Genomic DNA, 20,696 nt, shown 5'->3' with positions numbered 1-20,696 from the left:
GTCAAAAACTACTAAAAAATTAAGATTCCTTAGAAAATGTTTTTTTTTTCTGGTTTTGAATAACCAAGTATTTGTTAGTAAACTGCTGTGTGCTAGAGCTGACACTGGAAGGTGGGACGGACGGAGGGCAGTGATGTGTAAAACAATGATGTGTGAGGAAAACCCCCAACAAGGAGTTTCTATAATCCCAGTGCTGGTTCCCTTAGGCAGCAGAGGTTTCAAAGCTGGAGGTGCTGAGTATTCCCTTTTGTAATAAACAGAGAAAAATTCTAATAAAACTGAGTAAATAAGGGTAAATAATACCAGTTGAGAGAGCAGAAAGCGCAGTGGTCTACCCTCGAGAAGGTAACTGAGGAGGATAGAAGGTTGGAGGAGTCAGCACAAGCACCTACATGTCGGCAAAGTTCCACTGCTGGGGACAAAAGAAGTCAAATATATTAGCTATGGAAAGAGTGGTAGCTGAGAAGGGATCTAATCATCCTTCCGTCCCTCTCACCCCCGAGAACATTATTTAGAGAATATTGTACTAATAGGATTTGGATAAATAGCATGGGAAAATATCCCAGAACAAAATGATAAAATTTAAACTTGAGAAAAATGTGTTTTCATTTATTTTATTTGTCCATTTAAGTATTGTTTACAATTTAAAAAATTTAAAAAAATAAAAAAATAAAAATAAATAAAAATAAACAATTAAAAAAATTATGAACGACAGATTTTACCCTATTAAGGCTGCTGAGTTTATAATATCTTTTTAAAAATTATTTATTTATTTGAGAGAGAGAGAGACAGAGAGACAGAGATCATGACAGAGATAGCAAGAGAGAGCATGAGCAGGGAAAAAAGGGAGGAGAAGCAGGCTTTCCGCCGAGCAGGGACCCTGATACCGGGCTTGATCCCAGGACTCTGGGATCATGACCTCAGCCAAAGGCAGACGCTTCCCCCACTGCGCCACCCAGGTGCCCCATGAGACCTTATTTAAATAGTATACTTCTAAGAAATCTTTCTTTTCTTCCCTTCTCCCTCCTTTCCTTTTTTATATGACATCTACTTTAAAAGGGAATTTTGTGGTGACTAAGAAAGGATACAGGTACAGTAGAACCATAAAAACAAGGACCGAAGTATAAAACATTATAAGGAAGGAAACAGAGGGAGTTGCTGAAAGTAAATACAAAACATAATCCCTGAGACATATCTCTAAACTTCCTGAGGGCTAAGACCCCAAATGAAGCATGATAAGCAACCAAAACCCCTTATTTAATGGTAAAAGCATACCAGCTCCTTAAAAGAAAAAGAAAGAAAGAAAGAAAGAAAGAAAGAAAGAAAGAAAGAGAAAGAAAGAAAAAAAGACAAATGTGTCCTTGCTCTGAATCTTTCCTAAAAATTGCTTTATTTGCTTGCAGTTTGCACACAATGTTATATTCTTACATTAGTGTCAGGTGTACGACTGATTTGACAAGTTTATGATCTCTGCTAATTTCATTTAATCCCAACAACTACCTTTGAGGCAGTTATTACTATATCCAGGATCAGATGGGGAAACTCAGGCTCAGACAGTGTCGTCAAGCTTACATAGCTAGAGTGTTGGGTCTGGATTCGAATCTAGAATTTTCTGGCTTCAGTATCTTGCTCTTCCCTCCCACCTATCCTGCCTTCCTAGAGGGAAGATAAGAGTAACTCCATGAATTAATTCATCTCTCCTCTCTCTCTGAGGCAACTCTGCCTGAAAATGCCACTTCACAAAGATATGCAGTAACCAGTAGAAACCCTTGCTAGGCAAACGTAGGCACTTTGGGAAGTCGCATGTTTGTCTTCACGTCGATGAGGTCTACATTATTAACATGGCTCAGAGAGTATAGGTTAGTGTGTTCACTTTTAAGGTTTTCTGAGTCTTCAAATGGTGTCTATAGACTTTCAGAGTAACTGCTATAGCTTTGCCACATCCTTCCACGTTTTGCCAAAGTGTTCTTCCAGCTTTGCAAGGCTACATGATGGGCTGCCGTTGATCTCGTCTAGGACAGCAGGAGAGCCTGCATTCCATCTGGAGCACTCATGGTCTAGCAGTCAGTCTTGCTCCAGGTGACTACCCTTAAGGGAAGGATTTCTCACAGTCATAGAAGCTCCAACATCTACTGACCATCAAACAAACCATGAATGATCTTCTCTCTGCCTAATTATTCCAAATGTAATTATTCATTAACAAGAAAAAAGAATCATTGGTTTAAACATCAAACGAGTGCTTCAGGACATGGCCTCTAGAATGGCAGTGATCTTCTGTGCAGTATAGAAAAACTTCTTACTCTGTTCCTGCTGCTGAATAAGGCCTCTTGCAAAGGGGCATGGATCAAAGCTTTAGTCCAGATGAAGTTGATAGCATTTCATGCAAGTGGACACAACTTCTCTCAGAATTGGTGGAATAGACTTTGGCATTTTTATGTCACTGATGACAATGATTTTTTTTTCACCAAAGCATCACAATGAGATATGTTGTCAAGTCACACTTCTCCACCTAGGCTTTCAGGAATAAGATAGTTTCGTTTGGTAAAGATATTTTTCAAAACTATTGATGACTCTTGCAATTTCCAAAAGGAGCTCAAGACTTGAAGTTCTTCTATGATGATGTCAGTTTATTGGAACACTCTTCATCCAGAGTTTCACATGGTTGTTGCTTTTGAAGATTTAGGTCTTAGGTTAAATGCCACCTCCTCAGAGAGACCTTTTCTATCCACTCAGTCTAAGGTTATCATTCTATTTGCTCTCTTTCACATGTATTTTGTTCATGGCTTTTATCACCTGATGATCTCTTATATATTGGTTTGCTGTTTCCTCATTCTCCTAGAATGAAAGTCCCAAGAAAGCAGGCACCTGGCTTATTAATCTGCATTCCCCGCACCTAGAAGAGTACTTGGAATATAGTTGCCAGTACATAGCTGATGAGTAAACGAAAGAATCATGTAAAAACCAGAAACTGGACTAAAAGTTGTCAAATATTTGTATTCAGAAGTGAAAGAATATAGCGACCAATTTCTTGTAATTTGCCTCCAAATATTAAAGTAAATGTTATTATGGATTTGTTTTCAGCAGTTAAGCAAGACATCATTTTAGTTTTCATCCTCTGTTCCAAGCCATGTAACACCCTAACCATTTCCAGAACTTTGGCTTCAGTAAGATCTCTCCAGTTGTGTATGGCCTCTTTAGTTTGGCTGTGTGATCAGTAATCTTGTACGATGCTTTTATGTTGGAGCAAATCAAAGTTTTACCAGACCTCTAACCTTTTTCACATTAGGCATTCTTCGTAGAATATCAAATAAAATGCACCCTATCTGATGTGTTTTCAGAATGGACAACAGTAAGGTGCTCTATCTCCATTGGATTTGTGCTCCCAATAGCAATGAACCTTGTAATACAAGAAGCAGTGTGGTTTTTTGGTCCAATCACATTTGATGAAAGTAAAATGAAACATCATTAAATTTTTATGTACATCTTTCCCTTGACATTTTCCAACTTGAGCTAGGCCTGATGTAAATGTAGATATATGTCCATAAACCTGGTAGTAGGGGTTTTCCATAACTCTTAGGGAGACTATCTTAACCTCATAACATAGTAGCATTGATGATTATGCCTTTGTTGAACCATATCCTATGTCTCTTCTGGATTATAAAACTTCCTCCTTTCTGCCATCATGAGTGCCTTTTCCACCCCTCTCCGGTTGCTCTGACCTTCATTTCCTATCACAGGCTTCATGCATGCCTCAGGCCAACAAGAGACTTAAGTAGAAACCCAAGGTCAAACTTCATAGCATTGAAATTCTTGCACAGTAGGAAATGTGGGTTGTGAGGAAAGGTCAAGGAGAGTTTATTGATTCTCAGAAAATAATTTGTACACAGATGTTTAACTTTCATTTTACTCCATTTCAGTACTTCCTCAAGAGGCAAGCTTGATAATAAATCAAACTCATGGGACTGCTCCTGGAGTACAGGTTGTATTTGGAGGCTCAAAAAAAAAAAAAAAAAAAAGGTCCAGATGGAAAAGTTTGGGTTTTAGACAGCTGTAGTTTTATTTAGTCTCAATCCTGCTGTCGTAAATCACTATTCTGCTCCTTTACCAGTCTCCCTATTGCTTCCTCAAATAACCACTCTCTCAGTCAAGAAAACAATTACTATGAAAGGGAAGGGATTTGTTTTGGGAGGAATAAATTTTGTTTGTAATTGGCTGAAGGGCATGAATTATTTTAACATCAGTGATGTTTAAATTGCTGATACCATTTTCAAAGTCACTTTATTAAATTAAGAGGCTAGAACCTTGGCTTAGTTAGTGGATTTCTCTTTGATTTCCAGGTATTGGATATTTTTACTTAAAATTCTGAATACAAATGCCAATTTTTGATCTTTTGATAACATATGTTATTGGAGAACATCTAGTATAGAATATGGTGCTTAGGAGTGTGCACATGAGAATTGGGGGAAAAAAGTACATGAATAGGAAAAAAGAAAACGCTCTGGAGTCTGGCTGCCTTGTTGAAATGCCAGTGTCACCACTTACTGACTAAACTTGAGCAAGTTACTCAACATTTCTGTGCTTCAGTTTTCTTAATATGGGGGTAATAATAAGCCTACCTTATAGAGCTGTTATTAAATGATTAAATGAGTTAATACACTTCCAGGTTTAAGATGACATCTAGGACACTATAAGCCCTCAGCAGATGTTAAATACTGTTTTTAATTTATAAATTTTTAGATAATTTAGTGCACAGATTTCTCCACTCCCTGAATTATACCTTGAATAGATGCCTTGAATTGACCTAGATTGGGCCTTTGGATTGAAATTCAACTTATCAAACTGAAGGTCTACAGTAGGTATATCATTAAGTTTGACTGATTGTTTAAAACATTTTTTTAAAGGATTTATTTATTTATTTATTTTGAGAGAGAGAGTGAGAGAGCTTGTGTACACAAAGGAGGGGGTGGGGAGAGGGAGAAGGAGAGGGGAAGCTGACTCTCAGCACACTCAGTGTGAAGTCTGAGGTGGAGCTGGATCTCTCACCATGAGATCCTGACCTGAGCCGAAACCAAAAGTCAGATGCTCCACCTACTAATCCACCCAAGTGCCCCTCAACTGATTAATTTAAAACAGAAACAGAAACAGTTCTAAGAATTGCTATATCTTCCTGCATAAAAAAGTATTTATACTGTGCTACACCATCAGGGAAATTTTATTACAACATTTAACCAGGTTACTGAAATATGTAACTGTGTAGTTCATGTTGAATAACTTTTACCTTAAGGAAAAGCTCTACTTTACATATTTTATTTGTTTAAATTGTTGAGTTTCCTTTCACAATGGAATAAGCTTTCCTAAATATTGTCTTCTCATTTAAGAGGAGGAATCTTTATCCTCATCCAAATATTTTGAATTCCTGGTCTGCAACAAATGACAGATGCCAGGATGTTACAACCCTTAAAGAATTGGAGCCAGACACTAGAGCCTTCTTAGGGAATTTCTCTAAGGAAAGATAATTTTATTCCTGCACTTAATTAAACTAGATTTTTCAAAACAGATTTTAATTTTGTCTAGTTTAGAAGAAATGCGATTCATGTTTTCCATTTGGAAGTTTTAATATTTTATGCTACTTTCTCAGGCAGCATGAAGTATTTTACATCTGGTTTTCCATGTTGTGTGGTAAAGATATTGAAAATAAGGCTAATATTTCTGGAAATATTACTTATAATTTAAGAAAATATAGGGAATTATTAATATTATACTGGTATTATAAAAGAAAAATACTTCTATTAAACACATTCCAGTGTTTGAAACCTCAAGTAACTTGAAGCTGACGCTTACCCTCCCTGTTTTCCCTGTGTGAAGGCAGCACTGTGAGGAGAGGCCGGTAGCACTTGATTAGTAGCCAAGACATCTGAGTTAACTCCACTTGGCCATCAGTTAATTACTGATCTAGAACAAGTTACTCTTTATGTAGAAGGTACTCTTTATGTAGAATGGGGATGTTGGATTAATGAATAGCTAATGTCATTTTTATGAGTCAGTAGGTTTATTTATTTTTAATTATTTATTTAATTATTTTTAATTTTTAATTATTTATTTTAATTAATTATTTATATTTTATTTATTTATTTTATCAATTTATTTATTTATTTTAATTTTAATTATTTTATTTATTTATTTATTTTATTTTTAATAATAATTAATATTATTAATATTAATATTATTTAATAATAAATAATTTAATTTTATTTTAATAATTAATTTAATTTAATTATTTTTAATTAATTTTAAAATTATTTATTTTTTAATTGGAGTTCAATTTTCAACATATAGCATATCACCCAGTGCTCATCCTGTCAAGTGCCCCCCTCAGTGCCCGTCACCCAGTCACCCCATCCCCCCCACCTCCCTCCCTTTCACTACACCTTGTTCGTTTCCCAGAGTTAGGAGTCTCTCATGTTCTGTCTCGCTTTCTGATATTTTCCACTCATTTTCTCTCCTTTCCCCTTTATTCCCTTTCACTATTTTTTATATTACTCAAATGAGTCAGTAGGTTTAAAAACTAGTTAAACAAAAGAAGCAAAGCACTTAATCTTTCTGGGTCTCACTTTCTTTACTTAAAATGCAGAGGCTTAAGAATACCTATACTACCTTTGTAGGTAATTTAGGTATTTCAGGGGACAGGGTCTTGAACTGAGGAGCAAAAGGTGTTAAGATTGTGATTATGACAGAAGAGTGGTAGCTTAGTTTGGGCTTAATATCCTCAACCAAAATGCAAATGCCAAAGAGGTCAGTCAGCAAATGTTTGTTGAGTACCATCTATGCATCTGTCATTTCATTGGACCTGGAGATAAGAGACATTAAAACAATAAATATAAAAGAAAGTAAATTCTAAGGAAGGCTGTTTGGCAATAATGAAAAGAACAAATGGAATGAAAATTAAAAACAAAACAAGAGCAGAGATCAACAAAACCAAAAGCTTAGTTTTTCGAAAACATGAATTTAAACAGATAAATCTCCAGTGAGATTTGTCAAGACAAAAAGGCATATGTGAAAGGGAATAGAAGGGAAGGGAGAAGAAATGGGTAGGAAATATCAGAAAGGGAGGCAGAACATAAAGACTCCTAACTCTGGGAAATGAACTAGGGGTGGTGGAAGGGGAGGAGGGCGGGGGGTAGGGGTGAATGGGTCATGGGCACTGAGAGGGGCACTTGACAGGATGAGCACTGGGTGTTATTCTGTATGTTGGCAAATTGAACACCAATAAAAAATTTATTATTAAAAAAAAGCAATATGTACAAAAATAAAGGGGGTCATAACACAAGTAGATTCGCAGACAAGATTTAAGAACAAGTCTAGTGGGAATGTCCACCCAGAGCCTGCATCTTCCCTTTCAGGCTTTGCTACCTGCATCTGGGTCCTTAGGACTCCTGCTGGGCTTCTAGGGATTGTGGGTGTCATCCCCCCCAACCACCCCGAGGTCAGCCTCTCAGGGGGAAAAGGCATGCTCCCTGAGAGGTGGCTATTTATAGCTTGGTGGTGTGGGCTGGGGTGTCTACAGGTGTGAGCACAAGGCATTCTGGGAAGGAGTCTGAGACAGGCAAGGGGAGAGAAGGGGGCAGATGCAGCTGGGGCTGTTTGCCACATGCTGATGTAAAACTCCAAGGAATCCACAGTTTCTAAATTCAGACCTGGACTTCCAAGTCCTTATGAAGATATGCTCATCATGATGTTAGAATCGAGCACACGGACTTTATGTAGCAGCCTAACTTAATTTATAAGTTTTTCATTTACTTTCATATCAATGGTACATAGGTCTTCATTGTACTTTGTCCCAGACCCTGCATATAGTTGCACTGCCAGTGAAAATTCGGATTAGTACAACTCCTATGGGGCAAGCTGGATATAACTGTCGAAGTGACAAATGTGTACTCTTAGGCTCAGAATTCCAATTCTGGGAATTACTCTCTAGATGAATTTGTACAGTTGCAAAGTAGAATATGTACAGGGGAATTTTGAAACAATGATCGAGAACAACACAAGTGTCCAACAGTAAGGGGTCAGTTAAATAAATTAGGGTATAGCCATACAATGGACTATAATACAGCTGTAAAAGGGGAGATGAAAGTTCTCTATGAACCGCTGTGGAAAGATTTTCAACATTCATCGTCAAAAGTATAAGAGCAAAAGCTACAGAAAGGAGAAGAAGAAAGTAAGATGATAGATTCACATCGCTCGTAGAAAGATTGGAAAAATTGTAGAAATTACTTGTATATATTTAGGGATGACATCAAGATTATATATACCTTTGTTGTTTTTATTTTCTGGCTCTGTGAATATAAAACCTATTAAAATATAGAATAAAATAAAGCAGTGATTTAGAAAAACTAATCAAATCACAAGCCAACACCATTGAAAACCTTATCCTAGCTAATATAAAAAACTTTGGCCAGGTGGCAATTTTCTAAAAAAAAAAATATAGATAATCAAATTTACCCCCAAAGGAAGGAAAAAAAAACCTAACCAACATTGTAACCATTAAAATAGTTGACTTAATAGCAACCCTCCGCACCCCCCTCCAAAAAGCAAAAACTGACTACAAATGGTATGTATTGATTACCTTAGATATAATAATAGTATAAAATACGATATAAAAGATAAATGACAATTTCAGTATGGTGTGATCTCTGGGTGTAGAGGGAAAGGAATGTTGATAAAAAGGAGTACAAAGGGCTTCAACTCTTTCTGTAAAGTTTTATTATGTATTTCTTAAAAAGTCCAAAGCAAAGCTGAGAGAAAGTCACTATCTCTTAAAACTGGCTTTGGGTTAGTGAGGGATGTTTTATACTCTGTACGTTGTGTGTTTGAAGCATTCTACAACTTAGAGATTCACGTATTCCCTTGGTTACACAGAGAAGTTTGTCATATAACAATGATGATTAAATCTGTCTCGGTAGATCTTAAGCTTTTTGAGGTCTGGGTCTGTCTCTTATTTTTCTTTTATACCAATAGACTTTATTTTTAGCGAAGTTTCAGGCTATGGTAAAATTAAACAGAAAAAGTATAGAGTTCCCATTTATTCCCTCTCTCATCACCCATTCCCCTCCATATCATCCCTTATTATTAATATCTACACTGGTGGATTGTTTTGTTATAATTAATGAACCAATATCAGTGCACTATTAATTAAAATGCATTTTGCATTAGAGTTCATTCTTTGTGTTGTACGGTTCTGTGGATTTTGACCAACACCCCATGACATATCCACTATGGCAATGTCATACAGAATAGCTCACTGCCCTAAAAGTCCCCTGTGCTTCACCGATTCATTCCTCTCCCTTTCCCAAACCCCTGATCTTTTTACTGTCTCTGTAGTTTTTCCTTTTCCAGAATGTCATATTTGGAATTAAATATGTAGGCTTTTTAGCCTGGCTTCTTTCACTTGGTTAAATATATTTAAGATTCCTTCATATCTTTTAGGGGCTTCATAGCTCATTTCTTTTTATGGCTAAATAATATTCCATTGTATGGATATACCACAGCTTTTTAAAAAATCCATTTATCTGTTGAAGGGCATCTTGTTTGCTTCCAGTTTTTGGTGGTTACATATTCAGCTGCTGCAAACATTTATGTGTAGCTTTTTATGTGGGCATGAAGTGTCCACTCATGTGAGTAAACACTTCGAAGCACGGCTGCTGGATTGTGTGGTAAAACTCCGTGTAGCTTTATAAGAAACTGCTAAACTGTCTTCCAAACTGGCTGTACCATTTTCATTCCCACAAGCACTGGAAGAAGCTTCTGTTGCTCCACAGCCTGGCTGGCATTCGGTGTTGAGAGTTTTGGATTTTAGTCGTTCTAATAGGTGTGTGGTGTCATTGCACTGCCGTTCACTTTGCACTTCCCTAATGACGTGTGATGTTGAGCGTATTTTCATATGCTTGTTTGCCATCTGTATATCTTCTTTGGTGAGATGTCTGTTCAGATCTTTTGCATACTTTTAATTATTTGCTTGCTTATTAATGAGTTTTAAGAGTTCTGGGTGTATTTTGGTTACCAGTCCTTTATCAGACATGTGATTTAGAAATATTTTTTCCCATTCTGTGTCTTGGTTTTTCCTTCTCTTAACAATGTTTTTTTGTGGAGCAGACATTTTAAAATTTTTTTGGAAGTTCCACTTATCTGATGTGTTTACCTATCCTTTTTCCTTCATGGATTGTACTTTTGCTGTTATATCTAAAAAGTCATCATCAACTGAAGGTCACTTAGATTTTCTTCTGTATTATCTTCTGGAAGTTTTATAATTTTGCATTTTATTTATTTTGTTTTTTTTTTAATTTAATTTAATTTAACTTTTTAAAAGAACAGCTGGCGAAATATTTTTTTTAAAGACTTTATTTATTCATGAGAGACACAGAGAGAGAGAGGCAGAGACACAGGCAGAGGGAGAAGCAGGCTCCATGCAGGGAGCCCAATGTGGGACTCGATCCCGGGACTCCAGGATCACACCCTGGGCCAAAGACAGGTGCTAAACTGCTGAGCCACCCAGGGATCCCCCTATATATATATTTTTTTGGTTTTGCAGTTTATATTTAGATTTATGGCATAGTTATTTTTTGTGAAAATTGTTAAGTCTGAGTCTGGATTTATTTTTTTGCATGTTTCTGTCTAATTTTCCCAGCAACATTTATTAAAAGGACTATCCTTGGGGATCCCTGGGTGGCGCAGCGGTTTGGCGCCTGCCTTTGGCCCAGGGCACGATCCTGGAGACCCGGGATCGAATCCCACGTCGGGCTCCCGGTGCATGGAGCCTGCTTCTCTCTCTGCCTGTGTCTCTGCCTCTCTCTCTCTCTCTATCATAAATAAATAGATAAATAAAATAAAATAAAATAAAATAAAATAAAATAAAATAAAATAAAATAAAATAAAAAAGGACTATTCTTTCTCCATTGAGTTGCTCTTACTCCTTTGTCAGAGATCAGTTGACTATGTCTGTTTGGGCTGTTTATGGGCCTGTTTATGGGTTCTCTGTTTTGTTCTAATGATCTATTCGTCTCTTCTTTGCCAATACCACAATGTCTTGATTATTGTAGGTTTCACAATGTCTTGAAGTCACATATTCTCAGTGCTTCAACTTTGTTCTCCTTTAATTGTGTTGGCTATTCTAGGACTTTTACATTTGCATATAAACTTTAGTTTTCTTGATATACACAAAACAATTTTCTGAGATTTTGATTGGAATTGCATTAAATCTATAAATCAAGCTGTGAAGAATTGCTAATCTAAACATAATCTTCTTATCCATGTGAATGAAATATCTCTCTACTTATTTAGAATTTCTTTTATCAGAAGGTTGTCATTTTCCTCATATAGGTTTTGTATGTATTTTGTTATATTTATATTCATGTATTTCTTTTTTGGAAATTTTATTCCAGAATTTTATTTTATTTCATGTATTTTCTTTATATTAATGTATTTCTTTCTTTTAAATCCAAATCCAAAAAAAAATAAATAAATCCAAATCCAATTTACTTTTGCACATTAATCTTGTATCTCAAAATCTTACCATAATTGTTTATTAGTTCCAGAAGTTTTTTTGATGAATTACTGGGATTTCTGACATAGATAATCATGTCATCTCTGAATACAGACTTTTATTTCTTTTTCCCAACTTGAAATACCTTTTATTTCCTTTTCTTGTCTTACTGCATTAGTTATGACTTCCAGTATATTGTTGAATAAGAGTGGTGAGAAGGGAAATCCTTGCCATATTCTCCTCTTAGGGGAAAGCATCTAATTTTTCACCATTAAGTATGAGATGGGGTTTATGTTTTTTTTGTGGTTGTTCTGTATCAAGTGTATGTAGTTCCGTATTTTCAGTTTGCTAAGAGTTTTTAACATGACTGGAAATTGGATTCTGTTGAATGCTTTTTTCTATATATATATTGATATGATCATTTGATTTTTCTTTTTTAGCCTGTTGTTATGATGAATTACATTAATTGATTTTATTTTTTAATTAAACATTATTTAAATTAAATTAATTAACATATAATGTATTATTAGTTTCAGAGGTAGAGGTCAGTGACTCATCAGTCTTATATAATACCCAGTGCTTGTTACATCACATGCCCTCCTTAATGTCCATCATCCAGTTACCTCTTCCTCCCACCTCCTTCCCCTCCAAGGGCCCTCAGTTTGTTTCTTTTCTTTTTTTTTAAAGATTTTATTTATTTATTTATGAGAGTCACAGAGAGAGAGAGAGAGTCAGAGACACAGGCAGAGGGAGAAGCAGGCTCCCCACAAGGAGCCCGATGTGGGACTCGATCCCCAATTCCGGGATTGAGGACCTGAGCCAAAGGTGGGCACTCAACTGCTTAGCCATCCAGGCATCACTCTGTTTCCTATGAATAAGAGTCCCTTATGCTTTGTCTCTATTTCTGATTTCACCTTATTTTATTTTTCCCTCTCTTTCCCTATGATCCCCTGTTTTGTTTCTTAAACTCCACATATGAGTGAGATCATATGATAATTGTCTTTCTCTGATTGACTTATTTCACTTAGCATATCCTCTAGTTCCATCCATGATGTTGCAAATGGCAAGATTTCATTTTTCTTGATGGTTGAGCAGTATTCCATCATATATATATAGATCACATTTTCTTTTTCCATTCATCTGTCAATGAACATCTCATCTTTTAACTATTGCGGGTATTGCTGCTGTAAGCATTGGGGTGCAGGTGCCCCTTCAGATCACTGCATTTGTATCTTTGGGGTAAATACCCAGTAGTGTAGTGTAACTGTCTTTTCAACGTTTTGTGGAACCTCCGTACTGTTTCCCAAAGTGGCCGCACCAGCTTGCATTCCTAGCAACGGTGGACAAGGGTTCCCCTTTCTCCACATCCTCCCCAAAATCTGTCATTTCCTGACTTGTTCATTTTAGCCATTCTGACTGGTGTGAGATGATTCCTCATTGTGATTTTGATTTGTATTTCTCTGTTGCCAAACGATGTGGAGCATTTTTTCATGTGTCTGTTGGTCATCTGTATGTCTTCTTTGGAGAAATGTCTGTTCATGTCTTCTGTCCATTTCTGTTTTGGATTATTTGTTCTTTGGGTGTTGAGTTTGAGAAGTTCTTTTTTTTTTTAAATATTTTATTTATTTATGAGAGAGAGAGAGACAGAGAGACAGAGAGAGGCAGAGAGAGAAGCAGAGAGAGAAGCAGGCTCCATGTAGGGAGCCTGACGCGGGACTCGATCCCTGGACTCCAGGATCATGCCCTGGGCTGAAGGCAGGTGCTAAACCACTGAGCCACCCAGGGATCCCCTTGAGAAGTTCTTTATAGATTTTATATACTAGCCCTGTATCTGATGTGCCATTTGCAAATATCTTCTACCATCCTGTAGGTTGTCTTTTAGTTTTGTTGACAGTTTCCTTTGTTGTACAAAAGCTTTTTATCTTGATGAAGTCCCAATAGTTCATTTTTGCTTTTGTTTCCCTTGCTTTTGGAGACGGGTCTAGCAAGAAGTTGCTGTGGCCAAGGTCACAGAGGATGCTGCAGAGTTCTCCTCTAGGATTTTGATGGATCCTTGTTTCACATTTAGGTCATCCATTTTGAGTCTGTTTTTGTGTATGGTGTGAGGAATTGGTCTAGTTTCATTTCACTACATGTCCAGTTTTCAGTTTTCACAACCATTTTTTGAAGAGACTGTCTTTTTTTTCTATTGGATATTCTTTCTTACTTTGTTGAAGATTAGTTGACTACAGAGTTGAGGGTCCATTTCTGGGTTCTCTAATCTGTTCCATTGATCTATGTGTCTGTTTTTGTGCCAGTGTCACACTATTTTGATGATTACAGCTTTGTAATATAGCTTGAAGTCTGGAATTCTGATGCCACCAGTTCTGTTTTCTTTTTCAACATTCCTATGGTTATTCAAAATCTTTTCTAATTCCATACAAATTTTAGGATAATTCGTTCTAACTCTGTGAAATAAGTTGATGGTATTTTGATAGGGATTACAATGAATGTATAGATTGCTCTAGGTAACATAGACATTTTAGCAATATTTGTTCTTCGAATTCATGAGCATGGAATATTTTTCCATTTCTTTGTGTCTTCTTCAATTTCTTTCATGAATGTTCTATAGTTTTCTGAGTTTAGATCTTTTACCTATTTGGTTAGGTTTATTTCTAGGTATCTTATGGTTTTGATGTAATTGTAAGTGGGACTGGCTCTTTAATTTCTCTTTCTTCTGTTTCATTGTTGGTGTACAGAAATGCCACTGATTTCCGTGCATTGATTTTACAGCCTGCCGCTTTGCTGAATTCTTGTAAGAGTTCTAGCAATTTTGGGCTTGTCTTTTGGGTTTTCCACATAGAGTATCATGTCATCTACAAAGAGTGAGAATTTGACTTCTTCTTTGCTAATTTGGATGCCTTTTATTTATTTTTTGTTTTTGTTGTTGCCTGATATAGGCTAGGACTTCTAGTACTATATTGAATAGCAGTGGTGAGAGTGGACATCCCTGTCTTGTTCCTGATCTTAGGGGAAAGGCTCCCAGTGTTTCCCCATTAAGAATGATATTTGCTGTGGGCTTTTCATAGATGGCTTTTATGACATTGAGGTATGTTCCCTCTATCCCTACACTGTGAAAGGTTTTAAGAATGGATGCTATACTTTGTCAAATGCTTTTTCTGCATCTATTGAGAGGATAATATGGTTCTTGTCCTTTCTTATATTAATGTAGGCTATCATATTGATTGATTTGCAGATGTTGAACCACCCTTGCAGTCCAGGAATAAATCCCACTTGGTCATGGTGAATAAGTCTTTTAATATACCTTTGGATCCTATTGGCTAGTATTTTGGTGAGAATTTTAGCATTCCATGTTGGTCTGTAATATCTGTGATATTGGTCTGTAATTCTCCTTTCTGGTGGGGTCTTTGTCTGGTTTGGGATCAAGGTAATGCTGGCCTCATAGAAAGAGTTTGGAAGGTTTCCTTCCATTTCTATTTTTTTGAAACAGCTTTAGAAGAACAGGTACTAATCTTCTTTAAATGTTTGGTAGAATTCCCCTGGGGGGCCATCCATCCCTGGACTCTTGTTTGTTGGGAGGTTTTTAATGACCGCTTCAATCTCCTTGCTGGTTATGGGTCTGTTCAGATTTTCTATTTCTTCCTGATTCAGTTTTGGTAGTTCAGACATTTCTAGGAATGCATCCATTTCTTCCAGATTGCCTAATTTGTTGACATAATTGCTCATAACATGTTCTTATAATTGTATTTCTTCGGTGTTGGCTGTGATATCTCCTCTTTCATTCGTGATTTAATTGGGTCCTTTCTCCTGTGTTTACCAATCTTATTAATTCTTTCAAAGAATCAGCTCTTAGTTTTATTTATCTGTTCTACTGTTCTTTTGGTTTCTATTTCATTGATTTCTGCTCTAATCTTTATTATTTCTCTTATCCTACTTGGTGTAGGCTTTATTTGCTGTTCTTTTTCCAACTCCTTTAGGTGTAAGGTTAGGTTGTGTATTTGAGGTCTTTCTTGTTTTTTGAGAAAGGCTTGTATTGCTGTATATACTCCCCTCTTAGGACCACCTTTGCTGTCAATATGTGGAAATGAATTTCATTTGTGTATCTATTTTGTATCATTTAGTCTTGCTAAATTCACTTTTTTGGTGGACATTAAGATTGTTGAAAGCATTTGGTGATGTCACTTGCAACAAAGAATGAACATTCTCAGGTGGCTCAGTAGTGAAGCACCTGCCTTTGGCTCAGGGCGTGATCCCCGAGTCTGGGATCGAGTCCCACATCGAGCTCCCTGAATGGAGCCTGCTTCTCCCTCTGCCTGGGTCTCTGCTTCTCTCTGTGTGTGTCTCTTGTGAATAAATAAATAAAATCTTTTAAAAAATGAACATTCTATTTCCTCCTTTCTTAACTTTATGCTTCTATTTTGTTTTGTTTTACCTTTAGCCCTGGGTTCAGTACAATGTTGAATGAAAGTGGCTACAGCAACTCTTCTGTCAATCCTAAGGGAGAAAGCATTCAATATTACACTATTAAGTTTGATGTTATTGATAGGTTCCTCATAGATGATTTTTATTAGCTTGAGGAAATTTCCTTTTATTTCTTGTTTGCTGAGAGTTAAAAGAATGTCAGATGCTTTTAGGCCCCTACACTTGTTGAAATAATCATATGGTCTTCCCACTTTTTTCTGTCATATGGTGAATTAAATTATTTGATTTTCTATTGTTAGACCAACTTTGCACTCCTGGTATAAGCCTCACTTGGCCATGATTTATTATCAGTTCTATGTATTGCTGGATTTGGTTTGCTACCTTTAAAGAATTTTTGCATCTGTGTAACTGAGATTTATTGGTCTGTACTTTTCTGCTTTTGTAATATTTTTGTCAGATTTGGTATCAGAATTATCTTGGCATTGTGGAATATACGGGAAGCTTCTCTCTTTCTCTATTTTCTGAAAGAATTTACATGAGGCTGGTATTATTTCTTCCCTAATTCACTGGTAAAACTGTGTGGGCTAGTAGTTGGTTGCTTTCAAGATTTTTTCCTTATCTTTGAGATTCAGAAGTTTGACCATGGTATGTGTAAGTGTGGTTTTCCTTGTATTTATTTTGCTTGGGTTGTGTTGAGCTTCTTGGATCTATAGGTTAAAGTTCTTAGCCAGATTTAAGAAATTTTGACCGTAATTTCTTTTGGTATATTAAATGTCCTATTCCTTCTTTCTTTCTGGAACTCCAGTTGTATACATATTAGACTGCTTTATATTGTCTCACATGTCCCTGGAACTCTGTTTTTTTTTTTCTATCTTATTTTTCTTCCCAGATTTGAGGGGAGTTTACATATAGACTTTGAGCCACGAAGTAGTGCCCTTGGTGGAAATACTGTGTAAACTTGGAATAGCCTTCAGTTTCTGTCTGCTTTTCATTGCTGTCCAAAGTCCCCAAGTAGTTTCCTTTCTCTTTCCTCTTCCTCTTCCCCCTCCTTCTCCTCTCCTTCTCCTTTCCTCCTCCTTCTCCTACCCCCCGCCCCTTTCCCACCTCCTCCTCTTTCTTGACAACTTTTGTCCAGAATTTAAAAGTGTTATCTGTGGGAGGCTTAAATTATACAATCTATTCCATCATTATTGGAGCTGGAACTCTGCTTTCTGTATTCTTAAGCTTAGTTAATACATTCACCACCCACCCTACCTTCAATGTAGAGATACCAGTGTGCCCAACTCAAAATAACTAGTCACCAGATCCTTACAATCCTGTCTCAGGCATGCTTCCTGAATCTGTTGAGACTTAAATTCCTTAGAGCCACTGCCCTAGATCTGATCCCCATTCAACTGGCTTTCCTTGCCCCCTCACCTCAGTCACTTCCTATATTACTTGAGATATCTTTCTAAAACCACATTTTTTATTATGTTACTACTTTGTTTTAAGATCTCTCTAGACTCTTGCAGGATTAAATCTCATTGGCTTGGTCTATAAACCCTCTCACAATCCAGTTTGCGTCCTGCTGTTGCTCCACATAGAACCAATATTCCTGATTTGTTAAGCGTTGCTATGTTCCTTGAACACATCAGAACTTTCCATATTTTTGTGGTTTTGCACTTTGTATCCTGCCTATTTGGGGCTATTCTTTTTATTTGGCTTTTCTAGATTCAGCCTTAAAATCTGATTCAGGGATCCCTGGGTGGCGCAGCGGTTTGGCGCCTGCCTTTGGCCCAGGGCGCGATCCTGGAGATCCAGGATCGAATCCCACATTGGGCTCCGGTGCATGGAGCCTGCTTCTCCCTCTGCCTATGTCTCTGCCTCTCTCTCTCTCTCTCTCTCTGGGTGTGTGTGTGTGTGTGACTATCATAAATAAATAAAAAAAAAATAAAAAAAAAACTGATTCAAATACCACTTCTTCTGGAAAGTTCTCCCTGAATAAATTACTTCTGTCCTCAACATCTCTCTTCTTTGTTCTTGAAGTACTTACAAATCTGCATGTTGGCTTAGTTGGCTGGTCTATCTATCTATCCATCCATCCATCTCATCTATATAATCTCCCGTTTCCCCCAGTAGATACTAATCTCCTTGATCAAGGTATTGTTCTTTCAAATGTAGTTTTTTGGTCTTTATAATCTTTTGTAATCATTGTATGTACTGTTTAAATTCTCAATGTGTATTTTTGTTGATGATAATATTACAAAAAAATTACCTCTCCACTGGTACTCAAAGTAATTGTTTTACATATAAAAATCAAAGGCCACAGATCCAAAAGGAGAAACTGATCAGCCAGTTGGTGTACTATTCTATTATTTATTGTTTTTTTTTGTTTGTTTTTTTAAGGATCATTAGCCTCCTCATCAACCATCCCTATAGACTTCTGCAGGAATGGTGGAACCTGGGAAAATGGCAGATGCGTTTGTCCAGACTTGTGGAAAGGACGGAGGTGTACCATTGGTAAGTTATTTGGAATGGTACTAGGGTATGAGGTTTAGGTGACTTGTGTTAATAAGGACAGCAGCAAAGCTTCCTGAAGCTTCTGTTAATAATTTAGTAACAATGGCTATAATTATGGTGGCTTTGGGATCCCTGGGTGGCGCAGCGGTTTGGCACCTGCTTCTGGCCCAGGGCCTGATCCTGGAGACCCGGGATCGAGTCCCACATGGGGCTCCCTGCATGGAGCCTGCTTCTCCCTCTGCCTGTGTCTCTGCCTCTCTCTCTCTCTGTGTCTATCATGAATAAATAAATAAAAATAATGATGGTGGCTTTAAGATGTGTTTGTTAGCTTAATAGTAAAAGTGGAGTATTCTTTTTGGGCTACTTACCTGTATGTTCAATTTACCTAGTGTATTTCCCAACTTTCCAGTTTGTGTGTAACCTGACAGATGCTTTTCCTTCTTGTTGCAGTGCCTATTCAGGGCAAGGGGTGGTATGGTTTCCTCAGGTCCTTTCAGTTAATGATACGCTATATTATCCCATTTCAAATATCACAGTTCTAACATATTTAACTTTTCTGAAATCAAGGCACATCTTCCTATCCAAGGCTATATTTAGATGAAGCTTTTGCCTTTTTATCCTTTCTCTTGATAAGATGTTATTAAATTAGTTTGACTTCAGGCAGTGTTCTCAGAATCAAAGTTCAAAGCCACTTTTATTTTTTTTTTAATTTTTAAAATTGTTTTAAAGATTTATTTATTTATTCGTGAAAGACACACAGAGAGACAGAGACAAAGACAGAGACAGAGACAGAGACATAGGCAGAGGGAGAAGCAGCTCCCTGGAGGGAGCCCAATGCAGGACTCAATCTCAGGACCCCAGGATCATGACCTGAGTCAAAGGCAAATGCTCAACCACTGAGCCACCCAGGTGCCCCACCACTTCTTTTTTAAATTAAAGTACAGTTGACACACAATGTTACATTAGTTTTAGTGTACAACATAGTTTTTATGTACAACATAGTGATTTAACAATTCTATCCATTATGCTTGCTCACCACAAGTGTAGCTCCCATCTGTCACCATACAATGCTATTATGATACCATTGAACTGTATCACTTATGCCGCAGTTTTTATTCCTGTGACCTATTCATTCCATAACTGGAAGCCTGTATCTCCCACTTGCCTTTTCCTATTTTGCCCATCCTCCCCCACCTTTTACCTCTGGCAACCATTCTTTTATTCTCTGTGTTTATAGGTCTGGTTCTGCTTTTTGTTTTTCATTTATTTTGTCTTTTAGATTCCACATATAAGTGAAATAATATGTATTTTTCTTTTTCTGTCTGACTATTTCACCTAGCATAATACCCTCTAGGTCCATCTATGTTGTTGCAAATGGCAAGGTCTCATTCTTTTTCACAACTGAGTCATACATGCACACACACATACACACACACACACACACTCTTAGGCTGCTTTCATGTCTTGGATATTGTAAATAATGATGCTTCAAAGCTGCATCTTCATCTGCAGTATGCTTCCCAATACTCGGTACACTTTATGCTGACTGCCTAGGAGCCAGAGCCCTAGAAATACACTCCTATAATTTGCTACATTCCTATGAGTCAGTATATCTCACATGCTCCATGACTTTGGTCTTTTTTCTTTGACCCACATCCTCATGGTACCCTTTGGTACTACAGGTTCTATATCTTTAATTTTTAAGATTTCAACCAATTTGATTTCATGATCCTTCTGATGTCTCAGTGATCACATTCTACTTACCTCTACCAAGTTACATATTGTGCACATTTTAACTAGAACCCATTATCTAACATACTAGTTTTTCTAATGGTATTAGCTGAACCAGATAAAAGAGTATGAAGTGTCTGGTGGGTCAGTGGGTCCTAAAGTCTTCTATTTTCCTTCAAATTATACTGAATAGGTTTTGAACTTTGACTTTTATCTGGTTTGAAAATTTAAGAAGAAAATTATTATTTATGATGAAAAAAATGTTTCATTTTCATTACAGCTAATTTCTGTGAAAACAGTACCTATGAAAGTTTTACTTTTGACAGAATTCCAGTGGGAAAATATGGATCTTCTCATCAAAGGTGTGATAAGGACACATTAAATGGTATGTGTTTTTCCAAACATCTCCTGTGTAAGTATACGAATCACTATGCTGGGTCAGAGCTATCATCCCTCCAACTAGTATTAAGCCCCTGGAAGAGGCATCAAAGAAGGCCTTGTGAAAGGG

The 20,696-nt window shown here is 36.9% G+C and overlaps 1 protein-coding gene across 1 annotated transcript in view; it reads left to right on the top strand.

Annotated features, from left to right (window-relative positions):
- The window catches only part of ADGRG7 (adhesion G protein-coupled receptor G7), a 65,134-nt gene that overhangs the window by 866 nt on the left and 43,572 nt on the right, over positions 1 to 20,696 (top strand). The window contains exons 2-3 of the mRNA XM_077883853.1: positions 18,344 to 18,457; positions 20,469 to 20,573. Of these exons, the coding sequence (XP_077739979.1) occupies positions 18,344 to 18,457; positions 20,469 to 20,573 (219 nt within the window). The remainder of the gene's footprint in view (positions 1 to 18,343; positions 18,458 to 20,468; positions 20,574 to 20,696) is intronic.

Source organism: Canis aureus, chromosome 35 (assembly GCF_053574225.1).
Source record: "Canis aureus isolate CA01 chromosome 35, VMU_Caureus_v.1.0, whole genome shotgun sequence".
Classification (NCBI taxonomy): domain Eukaryota; kingdom Metazoa; phylum Chordata; class Mammalia; order Carnivora; family Canidae; genus Canis; species Canis aureus.
This window is presented reverse-complemented; position numbering and strand designations above follow the sequence as displayed.